This window comes from Phocoena phocoena, chromosome 3 (genome assembly GCF_963924675.1).
Source record: "Phocoena phocoena chromosome 3, mPhoPho1.1, whole genome shotgun sequence".
Classification (NCBI taxonomy): domain Eukaryota; kingdom Metazoa; phylum Chordata; class Mammalia; order Artiodactyla; family Phocoenidae; genus Phocoena; species Phocoena phocoena.
In genome coordinates this window covers 146,737,208-146,758,186 of record NC_089221.1, presented here as the reverse complement: position 1 = coordinate 146,758,186, position 20,979 = coordinate 146,737,208, and the positions used below count along the sequence as shown (strand labels likewise).

General features: G+C 48.5%; 1 protein-coding gene across 1 annotated transcript in view; it reads right to left on the bottom strand.

Annotated features, from left to right (window-relative positions):
• Positions 1 to 544: 544 nt before the first annotated feature.
• Positions 545 to 20,979, bottom strand: part of DOCK2 (dedicator of cytokinesis 2) — a 425,761-nt gene continuing 405,326 nt past the window's right edge. The window contains exons 46-53 of the mRNA XM_065873738.1: positions 15,972 to 16,148; positions 14,468 to 14,551; positions 7,107 to 7,244; positions 5,162 to 5,289; positions 4,093 to 4,258; positions 2,961 to 3,081; positions 1,472 to 1,614; positions 545 to 607 (exon numbers count right to left, since the gene is read on the bottom strand). Coding sequence (XP_065729810.1) covers positions 545 to 607; positions 1,472 to 1,614; positions 2,961 to 3,081; positions 4,093 to 4,258; positions 5,162 to 5,289; positions 7,107 to 7,244; positions 14,468 to 14,551; positions 15,972 to 16,148 — 1,020 coding nt within the window. The remainder of the gene's footprint in view (positions 608 to 1,471; positions 1,615 to 2,960; positions 3,082 to 4,092; positions 4,259 to 5,161; positions 5,290 to 7,106; positions 7,245 to 14,467; positions 14,552 to 15,971; positions 16,149 to 20,979) is intronic.

Genomic DNA, 20,979 nt, shown 5'->3' with positions numbered 1-20,979 from the left:
GAGTCCGCCTGCCAATGCAGGGGACACAGGTTCGTGCCCCGGTCCGGGAAGATCCCACATGCCGCGGAGCAGCTGGGCCCGTGAGCCATGGCCACTGAGCCTGCGCGTCCGGAGCCTGTGTTCCGCAACGGGAGAGGCCACAACAGTGAGAGGCCCGCGTACCGAAAAAAAAAAGCTTTTCTGTTAAGCTTAGAAAATGATACAAAAATATAGCTCCTTATACCTAAGAAACTGGGCTATTAAAAGGTGTGCCCAGGATGCTGGGGAGAGCATACTGGGAGAAGGCATTGGCAAGTGGATCCTCGTGTGGCTAAGAATCCAGATGGGGCATCGTCACCCAGCACCTGGGTCACTGGCCCTGGTGACACTGGGTCTGTCACCACTGACAGTTCTGGGGCCTAGATCAGCCCACTCCCTCTGTCTGAGTGCAGGTAACCGACGGATGGTCTCCCCACTCTTAGAGGCATCAATGTCCCGCTGTGTGTCTCCTCTTCTGGAAACTCCCATCCTTGTCTCCCCAGGTGCAGCCCTGGTCAGCAGCATCTCACAGGTCGGTGGACATTAAGCTGGAGGTCTGCTTGCCTTCTTCGGCAGGTTTGACAGCCAGCTGCGCGGGAGAAGAGGATAAAGAGACACAACCCAAAATGGGGTTCTCATGAGCACCAAAGCAGGGCTTCCTGTCCCACTCACAAGGGCTGCTGAGCTGACCCCTCCCTTAACCCAGTGAGCCTGAGCTGCCGTGACTTTGACTGATGTGACCAGAGAGGCTGTGCCATGCAATGGTTAGAACACAGGCTTTGCTGTTTCGTGGACCATGTGAACTTGGGCAAGTCGCTTACCTAACTCTGTGAGCCTGATAAAATCCTCACAGTGGAAGGTCAAATGGGATCATGTTTGGAAAGGGCTTAGCATGGAGCCTGACTCACTGCACGCTCACGGTGAACTTGCAGTTATTATGGCAGCGGACTCCTGCTTTAATTGCACCCTGAGGATCAAGGTGGTGAAGGTCAGTGGTACCTTCATCTTGAGCAAAGACTGACAAGTAACAATAGGAGACGGGACTTGAGAAGTCAGGGCTTGGAAACAAAACTTTTAAATAGTAGGATCCTGTAATATAAGTTGAATAGGAAAGTTCTTCCAGAAGAATTAAAAAGCACTTCTAGCTGCCCAGGTACAGCAAAGACAGCTATGGTTTCTCAGGCCCCAGGGGCCCTGCACACCCGTCTGGCACATTCCTGCAGCCCAGCTGGGGTCCATCCTGCTCAGGGGACCAAGAGGAGAACTGCACTCTGGGCATTTCTGGCCACCGTCCCCACCCTAGGGGGCCCTGTCCACACCTCCCTGAGGGTGACCACACCATGCACACGCGCATATACACACACGCCCCCATTTTCTCCTCTCTCCGCCTCCCCCTCTTCCCTTCCTCCTCCCCACACCCACCCCCCTTCCTTGCACTTATCTGGGAGCTCACCATCGTCTTGAAGAACTGATTTACTTTCTTCCGCTTGAGCGTCTTCTTGTCGCCTTCTGACAGAGGGAGGAAGGTCTGGCTGAGGCGGGGGGATGAGTTGGCCTCTTCCGTCCCGGGCATGCCGGCCACCGAGAGCGTGAGGGCTGCGGGAGAACCGAGAGCCGCTGTGAGCGGTGGGCGGAGAGAGGGTGACTTCGGGGGGCAGATGGGAGATGCGCGCGGGGGACAGAGATAGCATCCAGGGAGAACAGGCAGGGGGCCAGGCAGAAGGCAGGAGGCCCGAGTACTGCCGTGCCGGGACTGTCGAGCCTGTCCGTCCACTGCACTGAGGCCTGCCCAGCCCCGCACACAGCAGCCTGCAACGTGACCCGATCGAGGCCTCGTCCAAGGGCTTCTGGGCTGGGAACACGGGTCCATGGTGGGGGAAGGCCCTGGCCACTGGGGCCCTGACTTCCTCAGGGAACAGGGCCTTTTGCCCAGGTCGGGGAGATCGTGTGGGCTCACTCTTATCTTCCAACACGGAGAACCCAGAGGTCACGGAAGGAGAGCATCTCCAACCAAGGTGTCATCTGGTGATTATGGCCCCCAGCTCAGAGTCACACAGACGACTCTGACCCTCGGTTTTGACTTTGGGTACCTGGGGGTAAGAGCACAGACCTCAAGGGCGTTGTGAGGCCTGCTGCGAGGACAAGAGTGAAACGGCCACACGGGGGTGTCTTGCCTGGGGAGGCTGGGCAGTCGTTAGGGGTACAGTTCCAGGGGCCTCCACTACTTAGTGGCTGGGACAGTCAGGAGATTGACATTCTCAGTGCCTCAGTTTCCTCATCCATACAATGGGGCTGGTCACATGATCTACTTCATAGATTTGTGCTGAGGCTTAAATGAAACAACGAAGGAGGAACATTTGTCACCAAGCACAGAGTGGCGGACACTAGAGACTTGCCACGTGCCAGCTGGAGCGCTCTTGGGCAGGCTACATCCCCAGTTAGAGCCCCAGGTCCCCCTCTGTGAATTAGCAAAGGTCATCTGTAAGCTGCAGACCTCCTCACAACAATGAATGAGTGACGGGGGGAAATGGAAGTGTCTGTGCATCAAACACTCCGCAACTGTGAGATGTGGTAGCAATTTCTGTAAGTTCCGGAAACAGCCTTCCAGGCCCCAGAGGGAGACACAGGCTGAGAGATTTACCAGAGGCCGACTCCCGATCCCTGGGAAGGCCTGGCTAACTGAGAACCCAGGACCACCTGGTGGGACATACCGCATTCCCAGTGGATCCTGAGCTCCAGAGTGACAGCAGGCCTCCACTCCAGCCCTGGCAGGGCCACAGAAGTGGGTGGGTGTGGGGAGAGCTCAGAGGACAGGGGCGCTGTGAGCAGAGCCTCTTACCCCCATGGTGATTAGCTCACTTTGCTATGTAGATATGGTTCCCACCCTCCTCCACCCCCAGACACCTCTATACCCCCCGTGCTGGTGGTGGCAGGGTGCATACCTGGGATGGTGGGCATGGACTGGCTGGCGAAACTCATCTGAGAGAGGACGGATGCCCTGGGGGCGACGGCTACATGCTCCGAAAGGTTGGTATCACTCATGAACTCGTGCTTCCTGGAAAGCTGGATGAATAGATCATGCCCACATGTGCATACAGAGACACACAGATACACTCACACACACACCACAGAGGCTTAGCATGAGGCAGTTCTAGGCCCTGAAAAGTCAGCGATAAAGGTTTGCCGTGGCTTCTAAGTTCATTTATTCTGTTTTGTGTCACTCTATGTCAGCGTGCCATGCATGGTTGCATAGGTTGTATACTATACAACTCTGCTGTGGTGGGGGGGTGGGGGGGGGCATACATTTAGACTATTGTGTGAATGACGTCCCCTAGAATTGTGAAACACAGTCTTGTTTCCAGGCTCCCCCCCCCGGCAAGAATAGCCTCTGAGGCCTACTGGGAAGTTTGTGGGGGATTCTTTCGTCGCTGGAAGGCATCTCAGCTGGGCCCTTGCCCTTTCATCCGGCAGCCCTCCCTTCCCAGGAGAGTAAATCCCTCTCCCCCTTCCAGGCTCCCAGAATGCTTTCAACAAACCTCTCTTTCAGGGGGAAGCTGGGGTTGAACCCAGGGCTGTCTGGTACCAAGTCTCATATTAAATACTTATTAGTTTATAAGACAGTAACTCTTAAAGTCAGGGCAGTGAGAATTTCATCTCTGCATCCCCAGCTGGGCTCCCGGTCCACTGGAAGAGCTTAGCAGAGTCTGAGACGTCAGTGGTTAGAATGGCCCTGGGGTGGGGATAAAGGGCCGAGGTGGAAACACCTGGCCCAGCCCTGGGAGGGCGGCTCTCCTGCTCAGTGGTGGACCGGGCAGCCTCTCCCCAGCCTCAGAGTCCTCTGCGATGGCAGAAAGGACAGAGTGACAGGCTGGGTCATTTCCCACTCTGTCACATCCACGCTGCAGGGGCGCCAGCAAGCACTTCACCTCCCTGCCCCTGAGATGCCACCTCGGTAACTCCACTTCACCGTGAGGATGAGGCTTGAGCGGCGCACGTCTCGGAGCCCTAGGCAGTGTGCCGGGCGTGCAGTGATCTGCCGAGGGTGTCAGAGAAGATCCAGCCTTGGCCACTCACCCGCTTCAGGTCTGCTGTGGCCTTCTCGTCCGCAAACACCACACTGCTTCTCTTGCTCCTCTTCTTGGACCGCCGCAGCTTGACCTCTGGCAGAGTGCTCCCTGGGAAGATCGGCTCCTCTTGCTCCACTCTCGGAGCCTTGGGAGATGCTAATTCCTGGTCGAAGCTGAATGGCAAGAGGGACAGCAGCAAAAACTGCAGTTAAGAGCTTCAGTGGAACTGTCTTGCAGGGACCCAGGCTGACTGAGCTGTCACCACGGGGTCGGGGGGTAGATCAGCTCACCTGGCAGAGTTTGGGGAGCCACTTGCTTAATTTGCAAACACTCAAACTACAGGGTAAGATAAATTGAAGGCGGTGGGCCATAAGACTGGTGATAGGAAGAGAAAACTGGTTAAAAATATGGATCTGGATTCAAATCTATGCCACTTTTTAGCCGAATGACTTTGGGCAAATCACTCAACCTATCTGAGGCACGATTTCCTTTTCAGTAAACGGGGGTGTTTGCAGCAACCTTGCAGAGTGGACAAGAGATGAGGTCAAGAACCCCTTAGCACATTCTCCCAGAGAGAGTTCTCCATCACAGGAGCTGCTATTACGTTAGTTGAGTCGGGCCGGGTCGCGCAGATGGCTCCAAGAAAGTGGAAGGGGAGAGGCTCTTCTTGGCCGAGGAGGGGAACCCCGACAGAGGTATAGGCAGGTACAGGAGGAGGAGCTCTGGGATGGGGAGTTGGTGGGGACGGGAGCCCCGGCAGAGGCAAGTAGATGAGGAGCTCAGGCTGGCTGATGGAGGTGGCTGGACGGGGAGCCTGTGGGCCGTGCGGTGTCCTGCTGGGTCCTCAGGAAGAGCCACCACACCTCTCTGGGCCTCGACTGACCCCCTGACAACGGCATTAAGCCGCACAGGGTAGTTGTGAGGGTTTTAATGAGGTGCCAGGTGGGGAAGGGCTTTCAAACAGAAGGGCACGGAGATGCAGAAGGACGGCCAAGGGCAGAAGGGCAAGAAGCGAGGCTTTGCTGAGGGCTAGGCTAGTGCAGGGGTACGGGGGGCTGCCTGGGGTGGGGACTGACCTCTCGGAGGTGAGTTTGCTGGGCGTGCTGCAGTCAGAGTTCGTGGAAGCCATGGAGATGATGGACATCTGCCTGTAGGAGCGCAGCATGGACCGGGGCCGGCCCACTCGCCTGTCCTCGAAGTCGGGCTGCGGGGCGGGGAGGAGGGTGTGGTTAGCAGCCAGGTCTGCGTGGGGCAGAGCAAAAACTTCCTGGCTGGCTGAGGCTACGCACAGCTGTTTAATAAAGAATTTGTCAGGCCTTTATTCCTGGTTCCTGGGAGGTGATGTCTAAATCCTTGCAATTTCCCCACTGGTAGGAGTGTCTTTTGTTTTTCATGGTGGCCCCTTTACACTGATGGGAAGGCTCAGGATGGGGGCTGGCCAGAAGGAGCAACCTTGTGATTACAGGGCTGGGACTCTGGGCCAGATAATATCAGCTCAGCCTCTGGGGAGGAAGGGGGACTGGAGATTGATGTCAACCACGTGGCCAACGATTCATTCGATCATGCCTATGAACCCCAATTAAAACTCCAGACACTTAGGCTAAGGTGAGCTTTCCCGGCTGGTAATCACACACGGATGTGCCAGTAGGAGAGATACGGTGACATGTCCTGAGGACACAGAAGCTGTGTGTTTGGGACCCTCCCAGACCTCACCCTATGCTTCTCTTCATTTGGCTGGTACTGATTTGTTTCCTTGCTAATAAAACTGTAATCCTAAGTACAGTCATCCTTCAGTATCTACGACCTCCGACCTCCGACCTCCGAGGATACCAAAATCCAGCGATGCTCAAGTCCCTGACATAAAATGGCATAGTATTTGCATGTAGCCTATACATATCCTCCAGCAGAATTTAAATCCTCTCTAGATTACTTGTAATACCTAATACAACGTAAACGCTACAGAAATAGTTGTAACTATAATGTAAATGTGAGGTAAGCAGTTGCCGGCACAGCAAATTCAAGTTTTGCTTTTTGGAACTTTCTCGATTTTTTCCCCCCAAGTATTTCTGATTCTCCGTTGGTTGAATCTGCGGCTAGGGAACTCATGGATATTGGAGGGAGGGCCGACTCCTTGACTTTTGTGAAATTATCAGACCTGAAGGGGTGGTGGGAAGCTCCAGATTTGTAACCAGTTGGTCAGAGGTGCAGGTGGCCTGGGAACCCTGGTGTCTGAAGCGAGGGGAGTCTTGTGGAGGACTTTGCCCTTAACCTATGCAACGTCACGTAACTCTGGGTGGTTGCCATCAGAGCTGCATTGGGCTGTCACACAGGGAGTGCTGGGAGAGGCGACCTGTCTCAGAAAAACTGTTTTACCAGAAGATGAGACCTGAGTTCACCTCCACGCTTTCCAGTAACTCACTTCTCGTCTCTGGGCCTCAGTTTTCCCATCTGTAAAATCAGAGGGTTGGGCCAGATGGCCTCTGAAGGACCACACAGCCTTGCCGTTTTATGATGCTACTTTCTGGGGGAGAGGATAAAGAAGAAGTCTTCGTGAGCACCAGGCTGATGGCCTCTTGAGGACTCGGGAGCTTGTGAGTTGCCCAAAGCGCTGGCTTTGCAGGCCAACAGAGCCAGGGGCAGTGACCTGCACTCACTTGTCATGTAGCCTCTGGCAAGTCACTTACACCTAGGAATCTCCAGAAGAGACACAGGGGGTTAAAAGTCACGCCCAGGCTTGTTGTGAAGACGAAATGACCTACGTGCTTAGATTAGACTGGCACGTAACAGGTGCTTCATCAACATTGCTTTTATTATTAGCACGGTCCCTTGAGTGCTAAGGCCTCAATCCGTAACTGGCGTTTATCTGGGGTGACTTTTGAGGGACCAAGTTTCCAGAAAGGTTCCCTGGATTGGCCCTGGTACTGCTGGCTCTCAGGTCCTTCTCCTCAAGGGCAGGTTCCTTGGCTCCAATCTCATCCTCCTCCCTGCCCCACCCCTCCCGGCCACAGGGACCACCAGTACCATCTCTCTGACACCGTACTCCTTCTCCACCTTCACTTTCAGGTTCTTGAAACATTCCTCCATCCGGTCGTGGAAGGGCCGCAGATTTTCTGACACCCTTCTCTCATGGATCTTAATCCCAGCTCCCAGGAAGGGGATCTGGAGAGAAAGGTGGTAAATGATGAGCCAAAGTTTGGCCACCTGGCCCCATGGAGGTGGTGGAAGCAAGTCTGCCTGCTGAGAATTTGTTGAGGGCTTTAGGGTCTTGGAAACCTTCAAGCGGGGTCACCAACCCTGAGAAATGGGAAAGCTGAATCCTTGAGGTTTCCTCTGAAAACAAGACCTCTGGGAGAAAGACCTCCGGCTGCCCTTGCCCCACAGGAGGGCTGGACGCCCCCCACCCCCAATAGAAGCCACGTGTTAGGGAAAGTCTGCACCTTATAGAATCTACTGAGGGGCAGAGTGTGAGACCAGAGGAGAGGACTCTCTGTTGCTTTAACTTAAAGCCTTGCCCAAGAAGTTCTTGGCAATGCAAAAGGGAAGGTATGATTGTCAGAGGCTGGGAGATAGGAGAAGGGAAGGGTTGAACAGAAAAGGAGGAGTGGGCACAGCCCGGTCTCACAACACAGGAGATCCAGTGATACTACCTCATGTGGTTGCTGAAGAAAGATACCCAAATGTTAACAACGTGGAGTTAACCAGCCAATAGGGAGTTTTTAAAAAGTGATGTAAAAAGCCTTGGGAAGATGAGAGGGGAAGAGATAATTGACGTGAGACAGTTAAGCTCTTATATTATCAACAGAGGGCAGGGATGAGGAACCAAACAGGAAAATAGGGGGTTGGTCTGCATACTAACAGACAGTGAGACCTTCACTTTCCAGTCCCCAGATTGCCAGCAGTGCAGGAGCCAGGGGGACCTTCATATGCAATAGCTTGAAGGGTCTGTCCTGGAGAAAGTGAATGGCGCATGTTATACAGACGTCTGTGGATCACTCAGTTACCATATGTAATGCCATCCAGGCGACAATACCTTCTCTCATATGCACGGAAATTCATTCAGCTTTTTTAGTGCCCCACTCTTTACTATGAACAGACTGCCAAGGATCACCAGGCACTGAAGGAAATTCTCCAGTGTGAAAGACAGAGATCAGAACCAACAGATAGGAAGAAAAGCAAAAAGGGAGGGAGGGAGGGAGGGAGTAAGGGAGAGAGGAAGAAAAGAACGAATGGACTAACGTGGAAGAAACAGAGAATGAAGAGAGCTTAAGAAAACTTTATATTTTTTAAATAAGCGAAATATAGAAAAAGAAAAAATTTTCTAGCCATGACACAAGACAAAGATTTTATTTAAAAAAGAAAGGAATGGGACTTCCCTGGTGGCACAGTGGTTAAGAAATCACCTGCCAATGCAGGGGACACGGGTTTGAGCCCTGGTCCAGGAAGATCCTACATGCCACGGAGCACACCACAACTACTGAGCCTGCGTTCTAGAGCCTGTGAGCCACAACTACTGAAGCTCGAGTGCCCAGAGCCTGCGTTCCGCAACAAGAGAAGCCACCGCAATGAGAGAGTAGATCCCGCTCACCACAACTAGAGAAAGTTCATGTGCAGAAATGAAGACCCAGCACAGCCAAAAACAAACAAATAAATAAATAAATTTATAAAGAAAAAGAGAAGGGAATGATAATGGAAATACATACAAAAACTAGTGAGATATAAAGTTGCTAATGGAGATAAACGTATAGCTTTAGTTTTACATATTAGAAAAGACAGAAAATCAATTAGTTAAGTATCCATCTCAAGATATTAGTAGAAGAGCAGCAAACTAAACCCAAAGAGAGTAAAAGGAAGGAAATAATAAAAGTAAGAGTGGACATGAATGAAAAAGAAAACAAACTGACAACACAGAGGACTGACAAACCCAAAAGTTGGTTCTTTGAAAAGACAAAAACATTGATAAACACCTTAAAGGGCTAATAAAAAAAAATAGAAGGTACCAATAACCAATATCAGAATTTAAAAAGGGGTATCACTATAGGAAGTACAAGCATTATAAAAGATCATAAGAGGATATTATAAAAAAGTTTATGTCAATAAATTTAATATTTAGATAAAATGGACAAATTGCTAGAAAAATACAACTTACCAAAAAGGGGACGAAAGAAATAGGAAATCTGAAAACTATTAAATTAAATACATACTTTAAAACATTCCTGGCCCATATGGCTTCACAGACAAATTCTAGCAAACATTTAAGGGATAAATAAATGCCAACTTTATACAAACTCTTAAAAATTTTTAAAATAGGGAGTAATTTTCAACCCACTTTTTGAGACCAGGGTAACTTTGTTACAAGAATTGAACAAGGATATTATAAAAAAGGAAAATTATAGGTTAATATCTCTTTTGAGCATAGACACAAAAATCCTGAAGAGCATATTTTCTAATAGAATCCAGAAACATATAAAAATGATAATACATTACGACCAAGTGGGATTTATGTCATACATGCAAGGTTGGTTTAATAGTCCAAAATCAACTAATATAATTCACTGAATTAGCATAATAACGAAGAAAAACAATATGAGTATCTCAATAGATGCATAAAAGGCATTTGACAAATTAAAAATCCATTCATGATAAACCAGCAAACTAGGCATAGAATGGGACATCATCTTTAAAACATCCCACTCTGTGAAATACTGACTCTTGCCCTGATGTGGGAGACATTGGAACAGAAGAAGTAAAACTTTTTACATTAGCAGATGATATGTTTGTCTGTAGAACATCCAAAAGAATGTACAAACAATTTGACTTATTAAGTGAATTTAGTAAGGTCGCTGGATACAAGGTAAACATACCAAAAAAAAAATTGTGATGATATTGAGAAATTTTAAAAAAATACCATTTATAATAGTTAAAAATATCAAATACCTTAAAACAAATCTAATAAAATCTGTGAAAGACCTTTCCAGTGAATACTACAAAACTTTGCTGAGTGAAATTAAAGAACTAAAGAAAGGGAGAGAGATTCCATATTCATGTACTGGAAGAATCAATTATCATTAAAACAGAACTTCTTCCTAAATTAATCTACGTGCCTAATATATTCCTATTCAAAATCTCAATGTGTTTTGGGGGTGTGTGAAAATTGGCAAGCTGATTTAAAAATTTATATGGAAATACAAAGGACTAGAAGGACCAAGACAAATTTGAAAAAAAAATTGCAGTACTGCCACTATCAGATCTCGAGTTACTATAAAGCTACAGTAATTAGGAACAGTATATGGCATTGGACAAACAGACCAATGGAATAGAGTAGGAAGTCCAGAAATAGACTGACATCTATATGATCACTTTATGTCAAAGTTGGGAGAAGTAATAGTCTTTTCAACAAATGGTGCTGGAATAATTAGAAATCTGTATAGAAAAATAATTTACCCCTTACTTCGTGTCAGTCAAAATGGATCATATACTTAAGAGTATAGGACAAAACAAGAAAACTTCCCAATAAAACACAGGAAATATCGTCATGATCTTGGGACAGCCAGAGATTTCATAAAGTGAAGACAAAAGTAATAATCATTAAAAAAAATTGATAAATTGGACCTCATTAAAGTTACAAACTTCTGTTCTTCAAAAATATATCATTAGAAAGTAAACAGATAAGCCACAAACTGAATGAAGATATTTGCAATATCCAGATTTGACAAAGGACTCACATCTAGAATAGATATAAACTCCTATGAATTATTAGTAAAAAGACAATTCAGTTAATAAGTAAAAGATCTGAACAAACGTTTCACAGAAAGGTTATTCAATTAGCCAATAAACACATGAAAAGGCGATGAACACCGTTGCTCGCAAAGGAAATGCAAATTAAAATTAAACTGAGATACCACCTCACAACCACCAGAAAGACTAAAATTAAAGACTCACAGCAGCCTGCGTCAGCGAGAATGTGGAGCAACCCAGATTCACAGAAGTTCTTGGTGGGAGTGTAAATTGGCTCAGCCACTTTGGAAAACTGCTTCTTGGTATCCAGTAAGGCTAAAGATAAACGCATGACCCAGCACTCCCACTACTAGATAGATAGTGAGGATGCTGAGAGTTTATGCCCATCAAAAAACACGAACAAGAATGTTCCTACAACTCTTTCCACACTATCCAAAACCTGAAAACAACCCACCATCAACAGGAGAATGGATAAATACATCGGTATATTATTGGTATATTGTATAGTCACACAATGGATACCACTTAGAACAAAAAAAGAAAAACTTCTCTTGCATGTAACAGCCTGGATGAATCACAAAGGCGTTACAGTGAAAAGAAGAAGCCAGGCACACAGTAACACATACTGTGTAATATCACTTTTATGACGTTCAAGAACTGACAAAACTAATCTATAGTGATAGAAGTTTGGCAGTTATCTGTTCAAGCCAGATATTCCAACATAGTATAACCGAGCAATTCCATACCTAGGTATACATCCAACAGAAATTGTGCATGTGTGTGCCAAAAAGACACACACAGAGATGTTCAGAACAGCACGACTTGTAATACCCTCAAACTGAAATCAACCCAAATCTCCATCAGTTGAAAACTAAATAAATATGTTTTGGCACAGTTATACAGTCCAGCTGCATAGACGATTATACATCAATGAAAATGAATAGATGATTGCTATGTACAACAAAATAAATCAATTTTAAAACATAACAGTAAACAAAATAAGTTAGACACAAAAGAATGCACACTGTGTGATTCCATTTATATATAGGTCAAAAACAAGCAAAAGTAAACTATAGTGTTTAGCAACGAGTGCTTGGGTGGTTAAAAAGTATTTTTACAAAGCAAGTAAATGGTTACTGTAAAAGCAGGAGAGAGGTCGACCTTGGGGAGGGCTGGCAATGACTAAAAAGAAGGCACAAGAGAGGCTTCTGGGTGCTAGAGGAATTCTGCTTCTTCATCTGGTGGTGGCCACGTTAAGTGTACACTGTGACAACTCAGTGTGCTTTTGTTATGTGTAGTTTTCTCTATGTAATGTCTCGTGAAATGTTTACAAGAAGAATGTACTGTAGACATCTTTCCATGCCAATAAATAGAGAGAAAATCTTTACGAAGAAAAGAATTAAGAAGCGATCACTCTTGAAAACCATGAAATCTTGAACACATAATGTACTTTGCACTTCTAGCTTCTGTTGGGTTGCTAGCGGTGCAAGTACATCTCCCTTTGAAATCTTAAGGGTCTCGTGCTCTGAGAAGATCCAAAGTGAATCTGGCTTTGGCAAACCAAGATCCAATCGATAATTAAGCTCCAAGAAGGGAGGGAGGGCGCAGGCCCACAATTTTATCCAGCGCTTTATTTCTGTTGCGTGGCACACAGCTGGGACTCAAATATATATAAGTTGCAAGAATGAATGGAATAAAATGGAAGAGCTAATGTGCTGTGTGTAACGTAAAAAAGGTCACCTTCACCCTGCGCAGGGCAGCGTCTTTTGAGTATTCAGGATGCTGGACTCTGAGTGGGAGGAATGCGGCCCAGGGCAATCCCCTTTGCAGGCTCTTAGAAGCGGTAACATCAAATACATGCTTTCAAAGTCTCCTTCCTTTGCTTGCGGTGCCCCTCTATGAACTGCAAGACTTTGGAAGAATTTCCTTAGAAGGCACGGCCTGCTAACGGCTGTGCTCTGAGGCCACAGTCTGGTCTATGCTTTGGGTGCGGTGAATACAGCCCAGAGAGTCCACTACCAGGTGATAAGACATGAGCAGCAGAGAGGCCCAGGACAGTGATATGGATTGAGAATGACACCCAGCAACCAGACACATTTGTGTGACGTGTTAGCCCTCCCTGGGGCACCCCAGAAAGAGCTGAGGAAGGAAACCAACCAAAGCTGAGTCTTCCTGCTTCTCGAGCTGGGGATGGGGAGGGGGGAGTATCATTATTTGAGTATTAAAGGACAGGATGACCTCGGAAGGCTGGCGCTCTTGGAGGTGTCTGGGTTTCACAGGTGGCACAAGGTAGGAAGGGAGAGAAAATTCCAGACTCACAAAATGCATTCAGGAGAGTGTATCTGTGCAGCGCCTGGCATTTTATTTTTAAGGCCTCACTTTGCATAATTTGGCAGAGGCAGAGAAGGACCTGAATTAGGAATCCTTATTTTAAGAAAAGAGGCTGCACCCAATGCTTCTCACTCCCTAATTCCCCTAGAGTAACAAAAACTCCCTACCACAGTAGCTCGCTTTTCTTTGCACTGTAACTGGCAAGAAGGGAGGAGGGAGGGCCAGCAGCTGCAGACGCTGCCCCCTGCTGCCCTGCTTGCCTCCCCAGCCTCCCCCCAGCGCACCCTCCAGAGCCCACCCTGCGTCCTGGGTGCTGGGTGGTCCGTGGAGAGCAGGGAGATGTTTGAGGAGGGGCTGCTGCAGGCCTAGACCAGGAGCCTGGTCCTCTGAATGCCTCTGGGCTAGGGGTCTGTGGATTGTTTCTTCTCTAGGGAGTGGCAGAGAGCAGGAGAGAGCAGGAGGGAGACAAAACACGGGAGAGGGAGCCAGAGAGAAAGCAGAGAAGGAGGGAGGGCAGTGGAGAGAGATGCGCAAGGGAAGCAGAGCCAGGAGTGAGGTGTGAGGGGGGCAGCAGAGACAGGCCAAAGTCAGAGAGGGGACAGGGAGAAGCAAAGAACTTCCAAGGAGAGGAGAAAGACAGAGACACATGCACAGCAAGAGTCAGAGAGAAGGAGATCGTGGAGGGAAGGGGCAGAGGGACAAGGATGCAAGGAGAGGGCAGATAAGCAGATAGCAGGACAAAGCGGGCGGGAAGGACAGTCCTTCCAAGGTGCCAGGCTGGGCTCCGGAGGGCTGAGCAGCTTGTGCAGAGTGCAGACCCTTTGCCTGAAAACCAACCAAACCGAGGCCTCGATTATTTTCAAAACCTGCTATCCATCTGAGCTTTGCAACAAACTGGGTCAGCCTTAGTAGGAGGAGAGGCGGGGTGGGGGCGAAGTCTTCCATTATCTGACTGGCGGGTGCTGGGTGTGGTGGGAGGTGGTGGGAGGTGCGCGGGACCCTGGCTTTCACTTCAGTCCCCCTGGGGGAGGCCACCTCCTGAATTCAACACCCAACAGGGCAGTCTTAGCAACACGTAGCACTGCATCACTGCCCGGCGCCAGTGCAGCACCCCAAGGGTGCAGTGCCCCAAATCCCGCTTCCACGACGCACCTGCTCAGGTGAAGACAGAGTCAGAAGAAAGGCCAAAAGCCAGAGGGCAGGAGAGCAGTATGAAAGTCGGCCATACCGGCCAGAGGCTAGCAGAGGGCAGGCGAACCGGGGAGGGCAAAGGACGGACACAGGGCTGGCCTACCCCCAGTCTGCCTCTGCTTTACCTGCCACGCAATCAGGTCCTTGAGGCAGCTCAGCTTGTCCTGGTCCTCGGGGTGGTCCCTGGTGTACTCCTCAGTGAAGAAGGCCTAGCAGGACAAACAGACGTTGGGGGTTTCCTGTTCCTTTGCCGTGGACCCCACGACCCACCTCTCTGGCACCGGGAGAGGGTTCCAGTTGACAGGGGCAGGAATGAGGCCATTCCTACGTGGATGGGCAACAGTCAGGGACGTGTAGGGACTGACGTTTCCTCCTCCTGGGGCTCAGATCGGTATCCACTGGGAAAGGGTCACAAACGCCAGGAAATTGTTCTTGAAGAGGGGTCTCTGGACCCGCAGCAGCAGCATCACCTGGGAACTTGCCAGAGATGCAAATTCTCAGGCCCCACCCGGATGGACTGAATCAGAAGCTCTGGGGTCAGAGGTGGGGTGGAGGCAGCTGTGCGTGAAGAAGCCCTGCTGGGGATTCTGCTGTACAGTCAAGGCACTGTCCCAGGAGAGGAAACTCAGTAAGAAGTTCACCTGGTGGGCTTTCCAGCTCACCTCCCTCATCGTGTGTGACCTTGGCAGCCCCAGCTCCTTCTCGGCTCCCGTTCTCAGTGTGTGCACATATATACACAGACATATCACCCCTCAAGGCTGAACAAAGGATTACCAATGGATGACTCTACGGGGTGTCCAAGGGTAGCTGGAAGGACTAACCGGAATTACTGTCCGTGAGTTATACTATTGTGCTGTATTCCTAGTTTTACATCAATGGATGACATAGAAAAGATAATAAAGAGTCCATCATGAGACTTATGAGAACGAAGAGTCCATTTTTCCCTCAGCGTCCCATTAACGTATGGCCCAGGTGAGAGCCAAATAAGGACTTTCTATTCTATTTCAGAGCTGGGAAAAGTTATGTCTCCTTATTGAGTAATTATTTTCCCCCAGTGGAAAATGTGACTCATGTAACTGATGGCGTTTCCCTTTTCGCCACGGACACCAGGAGCCTCAGAAATGAAATCTGCGGCTGAAATGTGTGGGGATTTCTGGAGGGTCCTTATGACCCAAATATCTAGATTATAACTCTCGCTTGAGAGTCGATCTCCCATCCCTTCTGTATTTTCACAGATAACGTGTTTCATTCCTTCCCATTTCTGGAGGTCATTTCCATCATCTATAGAGGAGATGGCTTTACACAAGTAGCATGTACTTTGATTTGTGGTGCTTGACTTTTATGGTCTGGCTCGTGGACATCCCAGAGCCTCCTCTTGACAAAGGTATCTCGATGTGCCCAGTGGGATCAGGGATCTCTATGACCCCTGACAGAGCATGGCATTGAGGGTGGGAAGGAGATGAGAGTGAGGCTAAAGAAACTCTGGAATGTGTATGAGGTCTAAACAAGCTGAAGTGTCCTTTTGAGGGACAAACAGCCACAGTAAGATGAGTGGCATGCAGCTGTGTCTGCTCTGGCCCTCCTGCCACTGCTCTGTCTCCGCCAGGGCCTGGAGAGGGGAGCCCTCACCGTCTCATACTTGGCGAACCCTCCCATGACTGCAGGGTCCACGATTCCGTTCAGGAGCATGGAGAGTGGGTTTATCGGGAGGCTTTCGTCACTCTGGTACTGGTTTATCATCATCAGGATCTTCTCGTTGGCCACGGACATGGTTTCGATGGCGTTCTCCAGAGGGCTAATTGTGGTCTGTTGAAAACGAGATCAAGAAGAAAGGGCCTCAGCAGGTCGCTTTAAAAACAGATAAAATTATTGGTATTGATTTCATTTGGGGTTGGAATTCAAATGAGGCAATGCTCCCCAAGGGGCTGTAGCAGGCTCTTGTGGTAATTACTGAGCCCTGGGGGTTGTCAGCTGTGTGGGGAGAGACAGGCTGAATTTGCGCTTAGCAAAAGAAGGATCTCCCTGGGGAAATGAAGGCAGGACGTGTCAGGCACTCGCTGGGGTTTCAGAGGCTGGGTGTGCTCCAGGGAGGGTTTTTCTTCTTATTACCTGGTGAAAGACACTCCAATTCAACCCATCTGGTATTGGTTGTGCACCTACTATGTGTGAGCGCTTAGCTGGAGGGATTAGAGCAGCTGACGATGTGATCACCTGGCCTGGCCCACAGTAGGTCCCGAGACTCGTTACATGAGGGGTCACTGCTCCAAGGTAGATTCGGTTTAGTTGGGAAGATAAAACTAACCACGTCTCCAACACCTCTTAGAAAGCAAGATAAACACGGTGCCATCAGGTGCTAACTGGCATAACAGTGGTTCCCAAGAGCATGGGATCCAGAGTAAAACACTAAGCAAGAAGTCTGCGAACTTTTTCTGTGCAAGGGCCAGATGTTGTGTGTGGCAACAACTCAACTCTGTTGCTGTAGGAAGAAATCAGCTACAGGCAATATGTAAATCAATGAGCATGGTGGTTCCAATAAACCTATTTACAAAATTAGGTGCAGGTGGGCTCTGGCTCATAGGCCATAGTTTCCTGACTCCTGAACTAAACTAAGCAAATAAAAATGAGTGCAAATCTCAGCCATTTTTTCTGTGTGACCTTGGGCAAGTTTCCTAAACATTCTGAGCCTCAGTTGACTTACTGGTAAAATGAGGATAAGAAAACCTACTTCAAAAAGTAGCTGGTAGGGCTTCCCTGGTGGCGCAGTGGTTGAGAGTCTGCCTGCCGATGCAGGGGACACTGGTTCATGCCCCAGTCCGGGAAGATCCCACGTGCCGCGGAGCGGCTGGGCCCGTGAGCCATGGCTGCTGAGCCTGCGCGTCTGGAGCCTGTGCTCCGCAACAGGAGAGGCCACAACAGTGAGAGGCCCGCATACCGCAAAAAAAAAAAAGTAGCTGGTAGTTATTGTTATTAACTCTTGTAGGTGTCAGGACAGGGACTAGCAGCTGTCCTGAGAAAGGAAGACTCCCTGGCAGGGTGGGTGGGGCTGGAGGGAAGGGTGAAGTAATCCGGGAAAACTTCATGGAGGCAACCCTAAGTGTTACCATCTGTTCAGTGGTGGTGCTACAGGGCCTGCTTCAGTGGGGACATAGCAAAGATTAGTTGAGATAATATGACACTTGACTTACAGCGGAGTTCTTTAAAAAGTGCACCTGCTAGTTATTGTTAACTGTTGAGTATATGTGAAGGGGAGAACCAGCCTCTACAGCCATGCTCTTGGTCATCTTTTTAAACCATTTCCTTAAAGCTCTGTGAAATCTTAGCCTCCTCGCCCCCTTTCCTTGTCTCCGGACATTTTTGAAAGTGGCTGTCTCTGCAGTGAGAAGGCCCTGGGAGTAGGCTCTCTCCTCTCTCTCTCTGTGATACAAGACACAGTGACACAGCGTCATCCTCTTTCCGTCACACGTGCACGCACACACACACTCAAGTGCGCACACACACACACACACGCACACACACACACACAGAGCTGTGGGGGGAAGGCTGCTCGGCCTGGTAGAGGCGGCAGCCCATGTTCCACAAGCTGCAACCCACGGTCCAGTTTCTGTCAAGCACACAGACCTACCCTGCAGGGGCTTCTCCAAGCTGAGGTCTAGACTGAGTTCTAAAGGAAAATCTATCACAACCACTTGGACTGAGCCCAGTAGCACACCTGGATTTCAACAGTAGCCTGGTATGTCTGAGAGACTCATGCTTTACGGTGAGTTGTTAAAAACGGAAAGTCCTGTTGATTGGCTTTCTTCCTCATTTCTGAAGCTAGTGTTGTATCCCTACGTCTTTAACCTCGTTACAGACAACAGGACAGAGAATGAGAATGAACAGTCCTTTGGATTCTCACCTCTGGACGTTTGTGTAGATGAGTATGTCACTCTCCAGAGCAGAGCGACGGGGGTTACACGTTTGGTGGAAGACCCGGAGGTCCGGAGGTCTGGTAACAGTTATAAAAGCACTGATCACGGTAAAAGAGATGGCGCCATTTGTGGACTGCCTCCTCTGTGCCAGCCCATGCTGGGTGTGTCCCACACGTGCTCTCATTCAATTCCCCCAACAACAGGTAAGTCCTTCACCTAAGGGTAGATGGGGCAGCGCTGGGGAGAGAGCGCCAGTGTCCGAATTCCAAAGGCGAGCTTCTCCCCCACATACAGACCACACTCTGCTACCAAACTTGCCATACACTGGTTGTTAGGACTTGGTCAAGCCCTCAAATCTCTGGTCTCTTTCCTAAGCTGAGCCTCAGTTTCCTTACCGGCAGCACAGGTATGTATATAGCCCCTGCCCAGCTTGCTGTGCGGGGAAAATGAATTATCCTGGAAAATACAGTCAGCCCTCCATACCCTTGGGTTTTGCATCCTTGGATTTAACCAACCTCGAATCCAACCAACCACTGATACAGAGGCCCAGCTGCACTCACCGTACTTACGCCCTTTTATGTAAGGGGCTTAAACAACTGCAGATTTTGGTATCCGAGGAGGCTCCTAGCACCAACACCCTCAGACACTGAGGAATCACTGTGCTTTGGAGACAATTTTAATGGCACTCGGGAAAGTGGTGATAATCCCTCGCAATCGAGTGGTGTTTCATATTCCCCAAAGGCATCTCCCACATTATCACCTTCATAGATCCCCTTAGGAAAACCTCTGAACTGTGTAAGATAGACATTATTATTACAACCTACTTCTACCACCGATCACTTTGGCAGTTCAAGTCCCATCTTTGAGCTTCAGTTTTCTCATATGCAAAATAATTTAAATGGACAAGGGCTAGGAATGGGGTTGCACGTTGGAGATGTGTAGGCCAAACTGGGCCTGGGTCTGTCATTTAGCCAGCACGTAAGTTCTAATTTTTTAAAAAACTAATTCAGCTGGAAGGAGTTTGCCACAGCTTCTACCACTCCCCGTTGTCTTAATGGGACGAGTTCACATATTTACAGTTATCTTCCTGGGCTCTGAAGGTATTTGAATTTATAGCTCTTGGATTAAATGACCTTCAGAGTGTCTTTCAGCTCTGAAATTCCATAGTTTTCTCATGTCTATTTTACAGATGATGAAAACTAAGGCCAGGGATACACTGTGTTTGTCCAACATCCTATAGCTTGTTAATAACCAAGTTGAATTTGGGTCTCTGACCCCCAGCTCAGGACTTCTTGTAAAGATTACATATTCTCAGAGCCAAGAAAAAGGAAAGGACCCTCAATAAGCAGAACTTACTCTTGAATCCTATCAGAAAACACCTCTCTGTACAAACAGTACTGTAGTCATGACGATTCATAAAAGAAACAACCAAGAACAAGGTACAAATTCTATACCACAAAAACAAATGCTTGGAGAGGAATTCACTCAGCACCCATGAAACTTCTGTGTCTGAGACATCCTGACATTCTTGGTAACTCAAATGAGGGAGGCTATCAGAGATAAAGTCACTCTGGTCAACTTTTTGGAGGTTTTCCCAATCCCTTCTATCAGAGGGTATCAGGATAAAAGAAGTGAAACAAAAATGTTGACTATTTCTTTCCTAATTTCAGAATGCTGAGTTCATAAAACAAGGTAAGCACTTCATATATTATGGGTTTCCGCGTATTAACTGAGTGACTGGTTAATGGATTTACTTAATAACTATTATTCTTTTTAATATAGATTTATTTATTTATTTTTGGCTGCACTGGGTCTTCGTTGCTGTGCGTGGGCTTTCTCTAGTTGTGGTGAGCGGGAACTACTCTTTGTTGCCAGTGCGTGGGCTTCTCATTGCAGTGGCTTCTCTTGTTGCGGAGCACAGGCTCTAGGCACGCGGGCTTCAGTAGTTGCGGCATGCGGGCTCAGCAGTTGTGGCTCGTGGGCTCTAGGGCACAGCCTCGGTAGCTGTGGCGCACAGGCTTAGCTGTTCCATGGCATGTGGGATCTTCGAGGACCAGGGATCGAACCTGTGTCCCCTGCATTGGCAGGCAGATTCTCAACCACTGCACCATCAGGGAAGTCCCTTAATAACTATTCTTGAGCACCAATTATGTGTCTAGGACTATTCCTTGCACTCAGAGATATGGCAGGGAACAAAACGGACAAAAATCTGTCTTCCTGGAGCTCACAGTCTAGTGGAGCTTATATTATAATGCTATTATATTTAAAATTCTAGATATTAAAAATAAACACACAGGCAAATTATGTAGTCTATTAGGAGGTGAGATACCATGGCGGGAGATGAGGCGTTCAGAGAGTGCAGGCGGGAATTCCTTCAGTTTGCCTACAGTCCCGTGGGGACAGCGAAGGAGGAGAGGCACCTTACTGAGTACCACCAGAGGAAAGGGCACAGCCAGGGCCAATGGGTAGGGACTACGGCTTAGTAGAAAGTTTCTGATTTCTCACCTCAAAAATGGGATGCATAATATGATGTACTTCACACAGTTTTGTGGGATTAAACAGGATAATGTTACAAAGTCCTTGACACAGCACCTGGGACACTTATCCAAGCTTATCATGAACCGATGTGTCCATGAATAAAGGGCATGAGTAGTTTCTTCCTCTCCAGGGCACTAATTATTGGGGTGGGCTGGGGACATGTTAAGGAAAGAGGAGAGAATGAGTCCATC